Source organism: Piliocolobus tephrosceles, chromosome 5, assembly GCF_002776525.5.
Source record: "Piliocolobus tephrosceles isolate RC106 chromosome 5, ASM277652v3, whole genome shotgun sequence".
Classification (NCBI taxonomy): Eukaryota; Metazoa; Chordata; class Mammalia; order Primates; family Cercopithecidae; genus Piliocolobus; species Piliocolobus tephrosceles.
Window position 1 is genome coordinate 63,249,686 of NC_045438.1, and position 12,972 is coordinate 63,262,657.

At 42.3% G+C, this 12,972-nt stretch overlaps 1 protein-coding gene across 5 annotated transcripts in view; it reads right to left on the reverse strand.

Moving 5' to 3' along the window:
- Positions 1-12,972, reverse strand: part of ARMC2 (armadillo repeat containing 2) — a 126,710-nt gene that overhangs the window by 95,691 nt on the left and 18,047 nt on the right. For all 5 annotated transcript variants that reach the window (XR_002730380.2, XM_023205973.2, XM_023205972.2 and 2 more), the window contains 2 exons: positions 10,311-10,482; positions 2,764-2,971 (listed from right to left, as the gene is read on the reverse strand). Coding sequence is in view for 4 of the 5 variants with exons in the window: in XM_023205972.2 (XP_023061740.2) it covers positions 2,764-2,971; positions 10,311-10,482 (380 nt within the window). In the remaining variant the exon portion in view is untranslated. The remainder of the gene's footprint in view (positions 1-2,763; positions 2,972-10,310; positions 10,483-12,972) is intronic.

Here is a 12,972-nt window from a genome sequence, read left to right on the forward strand (position 1 = left end):
GGATGGATGGATGGATGGATGGATGGATGGATGGATGGATGGATGGACAGATGGAAAGATGGATGGATAGATGGATGAATGATGGATGGGTGGGTAGGTAGACAGGTGGATGGGTGGGCAGATGAGTGCATGAGTAGATGCGTGAATGGGTGGATGGATAGGTGGATAGGTGGATGAATGGGTGTGTGCGTGAATGTATGGGTAGATATGTCAATGGGTGGATGGGTGGATGGGTGGATGAATGGATGGAGCATACACACATTTTGTTAATGGCGGCTGTATTACTTTCAATCCATATAGTAATACAAAGCAAGTGATGGTGAAGTATTGCTGAGGAGCAGTCTGCCAGACCTTAAATGAATCCCTAAACGGGCATATAGAGACTATTATAACTGGCACGAGGTTTGAGGATGACAGTTCCATAAGTGCTTGACAGTGTGTTCTCTTTTGTAAAGTTAAACAGTCCTCTAAAATATTGATTACAATGATACTTTGCTTAGCAAATCCTTTTTCCACCATAACCAGCATAAAGTTGAACTCCAGTCCATCCCGTATCTGAATTATCCACATTTTAAATGAGAGTATACAATTACTGCAGTTTCATGGAAATAAAATGCTCCTTCCTCTCCCAGCCAAACACACATCACCCAGGTGGCCACTCTCACACTGGACAAGCCTGCAAGGTCCCCACACTAGGAGTGTGTCCTCACCCACTCTGTCCCCTTTCCACAGTCTACTTACACACTCCTTCTCAACCCTCCCTGCTCCTGCCAGCCCAGCTCACTGACAAGAGTCTTCATTTTCACTTTATGGTCTAAAGATGAAAAAATGTTAATTGAGGGTAGGGCTCTAGCATCAAAACTGGGAATACTCCATTGCATAGCAAAGATCGTTTCTTGGAATTAGTCACTTAAATGTTTACAAGAAACAATTATCAAGTGTCCCAGACTGATTCATCAATGTCATTAATGAAAGAATTGCTAAGAGTTTCCATTTTCTGGTTTGTTTTAATCCTACTATATAAACTTTTTTCTTTTTTGGCACCACTCCAACAAAATTCCACCCAATGATTAAAGGAGGTAGCGATTCATAAAGCAAAAATGTTACTGAAAGTTAACCTTGCCAGGGTACATTGCAAACCCAACTTAGACACAATCTTTATATGATGCAAAAGCCGTCCTAACAAAACACAAAGAAAACAATTAGCGCTGTTGCCAACGCCTCATAATTTTGGACAGTGAGGAAGAAGTGCTAACTGATTTGTCTTTTGCGGTTTGTGGGATAAAACATGTAACTGAAAATGCCCCTGAAGTTCCAGAATGAGGAAGACATAATGAACTCTGGCTTTCCAGATTATTCTGCCACATCTGAAGGTTTGCAAATAAACAAATTAAAAAGCTCTTGTCTGGTTTTTCTAGTCAACTTTCATTACTGTAAGGATGGATGCAGCAAGATAAATGTTTCCTTTTTACTTAAATACTGAAAGAAACACAAGTTTTCCTGCTGCCTTTTATGTTTAAGCTCTGAGGTCCATAGCCTATTCTTATTCACCAACTGGAAACGATTTGTCTGCAATGGCCAGTTTGATGTTTTCTACTCAACTCCCAAAGTCCCAATTTGAAGTCGTTCTCTTCCACTTAAGGAGACATTTCATTTTTCCTTTAATTTAAAAAAATGTTCTGAATGCAAAACAACATTACAAGGACTACTAGGTTGCTTAATATAAATTCCGTGTGTGTGACACTCTTCAGGCTGTGTCAGCAGACAAGGTCGGTTCAGCTAAACAAGCTGCCAAGCAGCCACTTGGGGGAAAAGTTTTGAGCATGCTACATGTGTCCAAGCCAAAATCAGACCCAAAATCTAACGTGAGGGTAAGAAATACTTGATCTTAAAATGGCCCATGGAATTTAATCTTGTTAAGCAAATCTGAACCGGGCAGTTATCCATGATGACCCAATGGAAAGTCCTAGAAAAAAATATCTTAAACTGAGTGACCTGTCCAGTTCAAGACATTCTGCCTCTCTCAGCATCATTACTGGCTGGGACTGGAAAACAGAGCCTGTTCTCTCCACTCTTTCCCCCATTCCAGCCACCAATTATTCAAGGTTTCTTTAGTAAAACACCAGGGTAAGAATTCACAGTCCAAACAGCAAGCATTTCTCCACAGATCCTGAATATGGTAGGAAGAATGATTCTCAAGGAAACCCTATCTAGGAACATGGTATGAAATAAAGTATTTCCCAATCATTCATTTATGAGGGACTAATGGAGGGATCTCACAGATAACTGAAATCTACAGGACTCTTCTGTTTTAGCCATTAGTTTGCAAAATACATATTTAATCCAAGATCTACTGAAGAATAAGATAAGTGTCCACTGTTGTGGAGTTAAGGACAGTGAACTAACCCAAAGGGAGACAATAGGAGATTCCAGGCCACGCAAGAATCTCAAATAACACACAAATGGAATGATTATCACTCAAGGGATGGCTAGAATAGTCCAACTAAATCTTATTCTGATAGTCCTACAGAAGCAGCACTGTGACAGTCATGACTAAAGGTTTTCTTGAGTATTACATAAGGAATGATATAAAATCAACTCGATTTGGCCATGAGAAGTAGTCTCTCCTATTCATGTACCCTTAACATAAAATTTGCTTATATAAAAGAGAAAAAGCAAACCAATCATCTATATAAGATACAGATGAAACTGGTAAATGATATCATTATCCTGATCAGAAAATTAAATAAAAAGAATACTGACCCTCCACTCTTGAGATGAGATGGTAAGGATGTTGTTCCTTTGAACATTTCTTGCTCCTTTATTTCACCGAAGCCTCCATCATAAGTTAGCTGAAGTGGGTGACTCTTTAAGTGGCAAATAGCATTTGATTTTGTTAAATAAATCCCATTTATTTTCACCACAGAGTCCCCCATCATAACTGTTTCTTTGGATTCCACTGTCTTCTTTGCTGTAATATAACCAAGAAAATGTTTTGTTATTCTTATTTTAGGAATCACTACCTTTCAATGTTATTTTTCAATCTAAGAATTTATATGATTTTAAAGTTATACATTGCTTATAATTAACTCTGGAATTTTATGGCCAAAGCCTTTCTGAGCATACACAAGACCAGTATCTTAAGCCTAGCACCATCAATTCTGCAGGTAAAAATGTATAGAATCTTATCTCTATCAGCTTAGAGTCTACTTGAAGGCAAACTCTCGACTTCAGGCTTATAAACTACCTAGTCCACAGAGTACTCCTGTGTTGCATAACAGCAGCTCTTCCTCCTGAATTTGATCATGGAATTTTTCATTCAAAAAACATTTACTGAGTGGCTCCCCCATATCAAACACTGTCCTACGCATTTGGTGTGCATCAAAACAGATCCCTGATCTCACAGGGCTTACATCCTAATAAACAGAAGACAAACAATCACCATAATAAATAAGGTATATATCGTGTTATAAGATAATAAGTGCTATGGGAAAAAAGCAAAGTATAAAAGTGGGGAAGGGTCAAGGGGATTAGGATTAGCGTGGGTACAGTAGGGTAGGGAGGACAAATCCTTTCTGGGATGAGGCATCCAGCCACCAGGGTCAGTATTTTGAACAGAGAGACCAGCTGGTACAGAGGCCCCAAGGTAGGCTGAAGTGGGGGACTCTTCAGCACCCACTGTGCCTGGGGTGCTCAAGGAATAGCCGGAATGCAGTGTGCAAGGAGGCGAAGAGGAGGAGAGGTGATTAGAGGGGTGAGGGGTGGACTGTGGAGGCCTAGCCTAGTAGACCACTACTCTGCAACGGAAAGGAGAGGGCGCTGAAACACACCTCTAAAGAGGGATAAGATAGAGTTGCAAGAAGACATCATTTTTGTTTATGACTCCAGATTCTTAGACATATAATAATATAGCACTTCCCTTATCAGCAAATTGGTATTAGGAATAGCTTATTGTCTATGCTGCTACAAGGCTGCAGTCTGTGAGAAAACATTTTGTTAAAGGGGAAGAGAGTAAATCTCCCATAATACAGTGTGTGGGGGGTGGGGATGAGTTTCATGTAGAAAAATACCTACTGTTTTGCAAGATTTTTCAAAATGACTCAAGGTTTCCTTTCCTTTTCTGTACTTATTAAGAAACCAACAAACCAATAAAAACTAATAAGAACAAAACCACCTATTCTACCCCTCTGACCAAACTCCCTGCTTTCAAAACACTAAATTTTAAAACTGAAAGGAACCTTAGAGATTCTAGGCTTCTTATTTTTTTTTTTTTTCAGATGAGAAAATTGAGAACCCAAAGGTTAAATGACCTAAGGTCACAGGGAGAGCCAGGACCACAGGGTGGGAAGAACACAGGCTTTGGCTCAGACTTGGGTTTGAGTGCAGGCCCCCCTGAGCACCGGCTCTGTGATGTGGACGCTCAAAACACACCACCTTCTGTGGTCCCCACCTCTTGGGGATGTGGTGAGATTTAAAATGATGTGGCCTAGTAAAGTGACTCACATGGTGCTAGCACACTCAAAACCTAGAGGTTATTGTCATTATGATGATTGGAACCCAAGAATCCTGACTTCTGGGCTAGGGCTCTCTCCATACCACCACACCACCTTCAATGACTTTACTACTGAATTATGAAGCACACATTCTGTTTCCGATTACAAAGTATTTTTAGCCTATCGTTATCTTTTAGCATTCGTTTCTCTTATTCATTCACTCCTTGAATATTTATGAAGCTCCCACCACTATGTGCCAGGTGCTGTTCACTGCACAGATGAAGCCATGGTGAACAAGTCCTGGCCATCATGGAGCTTCTAGAAGGGAAACCCAACCATAACTATTGGTCGAGGAGCTACACCTGTCTATCTTCAAATCTACTGGAGTAAGCTTGTCAGTTATTACTACAACGAAGAGCTGCCCTGGGGTAGCTCCAGGTGGGGGGCTGTAGCTCACTCTCATTCCTGATGAATGTCCCCGATGAAACTGAGCATGTGTAACTATGGTCTGTATCTTCTTGGTAGATAGTAGAAGCACATTGTATGAATTTTGTAATGGATCATGGGTAAACTTCAAAAGGAAACAGCTCTCAGCAGCCTTACCATGCAGGACCAGTTTAGTTTCACAAATATTTATTTGATATCTGTTATATACCACACCCTGTTATAGGCTCTTGGGCAACAAATAGAGAAAAACACTTTTCTTAACGACGTTGCTCTGTCTAGTAGGGGAGACAAAGAGGGCAGATGTGTAAAGAGATAAATGAAGCCCAGTGTGGCCCCTGTCAGGTAAGGAGGGGGCAGAGAGAGTGAAGAAAGCTTGAGGGGTTAGGAGTTGGTCAGAGAAAGCTTCACAGAAGAGGTGGGGGCTGAGAAGCATTTTGAATGGTTAATAAGAGGTAAACAGCTTGAAGAAAAGAGAACAAAAGTCTGGAGTGAAAGCCAGCTTCAAGTGTGTATTGCCGATACAGTCAGGCAGGGCCCCACTTTTAGAAGGGCCCACACTTGTTTTAAGGCTCTGCTGTGGCTATCTGGAAACTCTTAATAATCTTTGAACAAAGGGCCCCACATTTTCATTCAGCATTGGGCCCAGCAAATTACACAGCAGGTTCTGCCTGAGGTTTGAAACAGCAGGGTGGGTGTAGGGAACAAAAAGGGGTTCCACCCTGCCGGTGCACCCACCATGAGGGGGCAGGCCCAGGACAGGCGTGGGAAAAGCCTGGAATGTTGGGCTGGGACTAGATCACAACACAGCTGTGCACTTGGAGGAGCTGGGACTTCATCCCCCGCCACCCCCACCAGAGCTCAGCAAACTACAGCCCCACCAAATCTGCCCCACCTCGTTTTCGTGCAGCCTGCAAATTAAGAACGGTTTTTACATTTTTAAATGGTTAGAAAAAAATCAAAGAACAATATTTTTTGACAAATGAAAATTACATGAAATTCAAGTTTCACTGGCCATAAATTGGTGGATGGCTGCTTCCACACTACAATACAAAACTGAGGAGGTTGAGCAGAGACCATAGGACCAGGTCTAAAACATTTACTATCTGGCCCTTTACAGAAAAAGTTTGCCAGCTTCCATAGTAGGCTAGTGTTTTGCAAATTGTTTTCCCAAAAGACAGATCCCACAGTCCAGCAGGTTTGTGAAATGCTATGTTGAATTAAAATTAAAAGATTTCTTTACCAACACTTTAATACACTCATGTGCACAAAGACTCTCCAAGAAGATGAGGGGTAGGCAGTGTTTCCCTGACCTATTTGAGCACTGAAGCTTTTTCCAAAGAAAAGCTATTAACATTTTGCCAAAAGTGTTCCCTGGAGTTCCCTGGAACTCAGTTTGGCAAACACTTCTGTAGGCACAGTGGGGCCTCTGAAGGGTTTTCAGCAAGAGGATGGTGCAATCTGATCTTTATTTGCTTCCCGACCTCTTGTGCTTTATGGAACACACAGAAAATGATCATTTTTCATGGTCCCCTGGGATAAAGGGATAACGCCTGCTGCTCATAGCCATGTCGTGTTGGGAGCTCAGCATCCTCAGGCTCCACTAGCTGTTCCTCGGGCTGAGGGCCTTGCATCCACCGACCCGCAGACCATCACAGCACCCCAGTGAGCAGACGGTGGTTTAAGAGCAGCAAAACAGGATGAGGCAAGAGGAATGGAGGCACCATGGCAGTGGTGAGGGAGAATGCAGACTCAAGACCTAGTCAGGAAGCACATGTAGGGCTTGGTGACGGAGAGTTTGACAGGGATGGCTGAGGAGGTGGTACTGCTCTCAGGCCTCTTGTCTGGCTTAAATAACTGGGGAAGCATTCACAGCTGTGCCGCCTCCAGCCAAAAGCCCTATGTGAACGCAAAGCAGTTATACTGCTGGCCTTGTGGAGATGACTACACCAATCTCTTCCTCTTTCACTCTCTTAAAGCAGGAATTCCAAACCTGCCACCACACCCTGGCCCTGCCTGTGGGGTAGTGTCAGTCACAAATGACTTCACAGCAAATGAAGGGATGCCCTCCTTTTCTACAGTCTCAGTTACCCCACAAAGCCTACCTCTTCTAAACAATAGAGAGGATCTGAAACGAAACCCAGGGAGCTCTTATACAAATGACAATGATTCCAAGGCTGGAGAGCTCAAATATTTTTTATAACTTTATAATTGGATGACATGTGCTTTTAAAATAACAACGAGTTTCTGCTGCCAGTATTTCCTGAATGCTGGCCCAGACCTCAGGGATGACCTGAATGGTGAAGAGGGGTGACTGCAAACAGGGTGGATAAAAGAGCCATGATGAAAACATGCTTCAGTGCACCTTGAAGGTGTGAAGCTGGCCTCAGTGCTGGGAAATGACAGCTGCACAGGGCATCTCCCAGAGCATGCAGACAACAGTCAGGTACCCCAGGGGGGAAGGAGCTAAGCCACTGGGGAAGCACTGAGGAGGAGGATGGTGGGCAAAGCACTCATCTCTGTGGTCACTTTCACATCAGTGCAAGCAGCAGGGTTTTCTAGTGTGCACTCCAAAAAGTTAAAAATGCATGAAACACACACACAGTATTCAACCTCACAAGCAAGAACACAGAATGAAAAACAAGGTAGGAGTCCTCGCACCAATCCTGCCATCCTGTTCATAAGAAGTGCCCTTCACCTCCAGGTCCCAGCCCCCACCATCTTGGCAAGCCCTTTGCTCCTGCAATTACCAACCCTTTCTGATTTACCTGAGCTGACCTGGGACTCTGGGGGTGGAGCTTTTGAAAAGCTCCTCAGGCGATTCTCATGGGCAGCTACAGTTGAGAACTGCTGTTGTTGAAAAAACACACGTCACGTTGCCTCTCCCTTTTGTAACCCCTACCTTTTCACTACAAGTAGAACACAGCTGGGTATGTTTCCCATGTTCCCAGGCCCTGGGCAGTTCTGTAGCCTCAGCTCCCTGCAACTTCCCTTGATCAGTCAATTTCCAGCCACCGGACCTCCGGGTCCTCCACTACTGGCACTTGCTCTTGTGCCTGGTCATTGCACTTGCTTTTCATGTGGAGACTTGGTCCATGGATTTTTACACAGCTGCCTCCTTCTCATGAGTCACCTTCCTACTCAGCTGCCAGCTCCTCAAAGATACCTTTCAGAGCCACTGAGCTAAAGGAAACTACTCCACCACAGTCACTCTCAAGTCCATTATCTTGTTTATCTTCTTCAGAGCATTCATCAGCACTCAAATTATCTTATTTGTTCTCCTGTTATTGTCTATCTCCTCTCACTAGATTGTAAGCTCTCTGAGGGCAGAACTCCGTTGGCCTAGAATGGTGCCTGGCACTTAGTAGGAGTTCAATAAATATCAGACTGACTGCCAGTGTAAGAAAGGAAACAAATTGGGACATCGAGGTAAAGCAAGTTGCCTGATGATATACTTGGTCACGGCATCACAGTGTGAGGCACACACCCTGCACGTCCTCATTGTCTTGTCTTTTCTCTCCTCTTTTCTTCCTTCCTTCCTCCCTCCCTCCCTGTCTCTTTCCTTTTTCTTTTTTTCTCTTTCTTTTCCTTCTTTCCTTCCTTTTTTCTTTCCTTTCCTTTCCTCCTTTCTTCCCTCCCTCCCTTCCTCCTTGCTCCATCCTTCCTTCCTCTCTCCCTCCCTTCCTCCTTCCCCCCCTCCCCACTTCCTCCCTTTCTCTCTCTCTTTCTCTTTCTTTCTTTCCTTTCTTTCATTCTTTTTCCTCCTTTATTCTACCTCTTCAGCCTCATCAGGGACCAAACAGGCAAGTGAATGGCACAAGCCGGGGACATGGTGACTGCAGACCATATCCTGGCCACAGAATGGGGGTACCACTCAGCTCCAATCACGCCCTGTTGTGGCCACATGGAACGGCGACCCAGTGTTGCCAGATTTTCTGATTTTTCACAAGGAGTCATAAATCTAGATTCTTCCATGAGATTCTTCTACTTTTTAAATGTTGGAAATGAATTTAAAAAAATACTTGTCCATCAAGTATGATGCTCAGGTGGGGGCTGTGATCTTTGGTATGTATCTTCCAGGCTCTCCCCATCTCTCAGTGACTGTAAGCGTATCTCTCTTCATCAAATCTTGTTGATGGAGGGAGAACCAGTTCTGTCAGCTCCTGGTAAAGTGGTTTCCCAACTTTTTTTGACCACACACAGTCAGAAATCGTTTGTAATATGACCCTGAACACACACTGAAGACCAAAGTCAAGTCTCCTGAAGCAAAACTTACCCCTATTGTGTGTTATGTATTCTGACATTTTCCATTATATTCTATTCTACTTTATTTTTTTAAAATGCTGGTGTGATCCACTAAATTGATTGTCATCCCACTTCTGGGTCCTTTTCCGCAGTTTGAGAAACCCTTAATATGCCCTGGATGGGGAATGATTCCAACTGTTGGTGGGACTCCTCGGGCTGTGATCTTTAGCCTCTCTGTTCCCAGGTTTAGGTGTCTGGCAGCATTCTCAGGCAGTAGGAAAAGTCCCATTCGAATTTTGCTTACATGCTCACATGGGATCAGAAGGGTATTTTCAAAGAAATAACCTTAATGAACATTGTAAGAATCTTACCATTTTCGTTAATTTCTAATAAAATTAACAACTTTTTGAACTCTAATTTAAAAATTATTTATTTCTGATATACATCAACTATCCACTAGGGAATACTTATCCTAATGTTCCTTTTTTTCTTTTTTGTTGAGATGGAGTCTCACTCGTCACCCAGGCTGGGGTGCAGTGGCACGATCTCAGCTTACTGCAACCTCCACCTTCTGGTTTCAAGCAATTCTCCTGCCTCAGCCTCCCGAGTAGCTGGGATTACAGGCACACGCCACCACACCTGGCTAATTTTTGTATTTTTAGTAGAGACGGGGTTTTACCATGTTGTCCAGGCTGGTCTCGAACTCCTGATCTCAGGTGATCTGCCTGCTTTGGCCTCTCAAAGTGCTGGGATTACAGGCATGAGCCACCGCGCCCAGCCACTTATCCTAATTTTCTTTTCCTACCAACTGTGATATTTAGGTATTCCTTATAAGCACCCGGAAAAATATATGCACAATGTTTTTTAACCAGCTTTTTCCCAATATTAACTAACTCTTAGTTAATATAAAGATATATTAACTCTTTATAATATATATAATATAATATAATATAATATAATATAATATAATATAATATAATATAATATAATATAACTCTTAGTTAATATAAAACTAACTCTTAGTTAATATCATCCAGGGTTAGGAAAAATCATATAAAAATAGCTTTTGTGTGCAAATTCAAGAAGCATGCCTGTCCCCAGAGATTATAGGATGTTACATGACCTTACAGTCAGAGGGAGGACGGGATCTGTCCGGCAGAAGGGCCCCCTGGGAGGCAGCCCTGAATAAGCGAGCCCTGGCACTGCTTATTCTTCTAATCTTCGCAGAGTCCACTGGGGGCTTAGGAAAGGAAAAGCAGGAATCCTCCTCTCTGGTGGGAGATGCTGGAACTTTCGGTTTCTGGAAAGAGATTTTTTAAATAATTGGAATGACTTTCTGTGTCTCAAACAACACTTACCTCAGAGCTAGCCTTCCAGAAGAGCATGAGGCCTATCCGCCTGGCTTCATCTTGGCTTCCTGATTCTACCAGCTCACTGGCCCATCTTACATAATGTGATATATGTAGATATAAAGCATTTTTTAATTGTTTTTCTCAATCATATTGTATTAACTGCTCTACTGTGCTATTAGCATACTTGAGTAAAACAGTTTACACATGCTAGAAACCAATATTATCTGTATAAAAGACTACAAAATTGGCTGGGCGCAGTGGCTCATGCCTGTAATCCCAGCATTTTGGGAGGCCGAGGCAGGTGGATCACCGAGGTCAGGAGTTCAAGACCAGCCTGACCAATATGGTGAAACTCCGTCTCTACTAAAAATACAAAAATTGGCTGGGCATGGTGGCGCATGCCTGTAGTCTCAGCTACTCAGTAGGCTGTGGCAGGAGAATCGCTTGAACCCAGGAGTTGGAGGCTGCAGGGAGCCAAGATTGTACCACTGCACTCCAGCCTGGGCGACAGAACAAACTCCATCTCAAAAAAAAAAAAAAGACTACAAAATTACATATAGCATATTCAACATGCTTTGCAAATGTCTGAGTTCAAGTCAGTTCAGAAAACATTTATTGAGCACCTATATGTACCAAGAATTATGTGGAATATAAGTGGTACATTTATGTATTTTGGATGCCACAAATGTTATTTTTTAATGATATCAACATTTTTAAATAAGTTAGGTAAAAAAGTCATAAAACATAAAAGCAAGAAGTTGTCTTAGACTTATGATATGAAAGTGTTTTATTTATTTATTTATTTAGAGACGGAGATTCGAAATGGTGCGATCTTGGCTCACTGCAACCTCTGCCTCCCAGGTTCAAAGATTCTCCAGCCTCAGCCTCCTGAGTAGCTGGGATTACAGGAGCTTACCACCACACCCAGGTAATTTTCGTTTTTTTTTTTTTTTTTTTTTTTTTGAGATGGAGTTTCACTCTTGTTGCTCAGGCTGGAGTGCAATGGCGCAATCTCGGCTCACCACAACCTCCGCCTCCTGGGTTCAAGCAATTCTCCTGTTTCAGCCTCCCAAGTAGCTCGGATTACAGGCATGCACCAGCACACCTGGCTTTTTTTTTGGATTTAGTAGAGATGAGGTTTCACCCTGTTAGTCAGACTAGTCGTGAACTCCTGACCTCAGGCGATCCACCCACCTCAGCCTCCCAAAGTGCTGGGATTACAGGCGTGTGCCACTGCGCCCGGCCGAAAATGTTTTACTTTTTACATCTCAGAAATTCTATGCTGATACTCCCTATTTTTACCCCCTTTTTTTCTTAAGTGTCGATGTTGATACTCTTAGTAGAGGAACATTATTAACAAAATTCTAATTCCTTAAAAACTTTTTAAAAAACACCTGCACCAAGTTCTGTGCCACCCAGAACTCCCTCTAATCTGAGTGGCCTCTGACCTGGTGCCAGACCCTCATAGGGTGACTAAGCTCCTAGTTTTAGAGTTACCTGGTGCTTTTATCCTTCCTGCCTCCAATGTCAGCACAGTTATTTGCCTATGAAAGAACAACCTTATAGCAGCAAGTGCTTTTAGCTGTAACCAAAAATAATCAAGTTAACATTCCTAAAGCCACTTCCATAATATGTGAATGAGTGACTCACTATCCAATAAGTTAATCAACAAATTTTTGAAACATCCAGTGTGAAATCCAAGTCATATAATTTGGAAAATTGGGTGAAGTCATTTATCACGTATGACGCATAATCTCAAACACTTGTTTTCTCACATACATGAATAGAACATAGACATCTATATTAGGGTGTTCCTTCCAAGAAGTTGTTCATTTCAATAATGATGACATTCTTAAAATGTTTATTTCCTCTTGTTCATTTGTATTTAGGATCGGTTTATAAACCAGACCAAAAAAATTGTTCTATGATATTAAAGACACATTTTTCTAACACAGCTAGAAAAAAACAGTAAATAAAATAATCATCATAATACGGAAGAAAGCATAAATCACTTTTGGAGACCTGGAGAAGGACCCACTCACTAGTTATGTGAACTTGTGCAGGTCATTTACTTCTCCGAACCCGCCCAGCTATAACACAGAGACAGTTCTTACAGGGCCATTCCCATAAACACAATTCCTATTATGGAAGCTCAAGAAATGCCAGTTCCTTTCCCCATGTAAGTTTCTCAGCCCTTATTTATTAGGTTTGGTCCCAAGTTACTTTTAACTCTTCCCAAAACTTAAGGTCCTAGCCTCTGACACAGGCTTGCTAGAATTAAGATATTGGATTCTGAGGGGTCTGTTCTGAAGGAGGTAACACTTGTTTGTCTGCATAAATCACACTATATTTGTTTAACAAATAGTCACTTTACTTTTTAGCCTCCCCACTTTGTTGCAAAATATTCATAGGAATGTTACTTAGGCCATGAAGCTAAT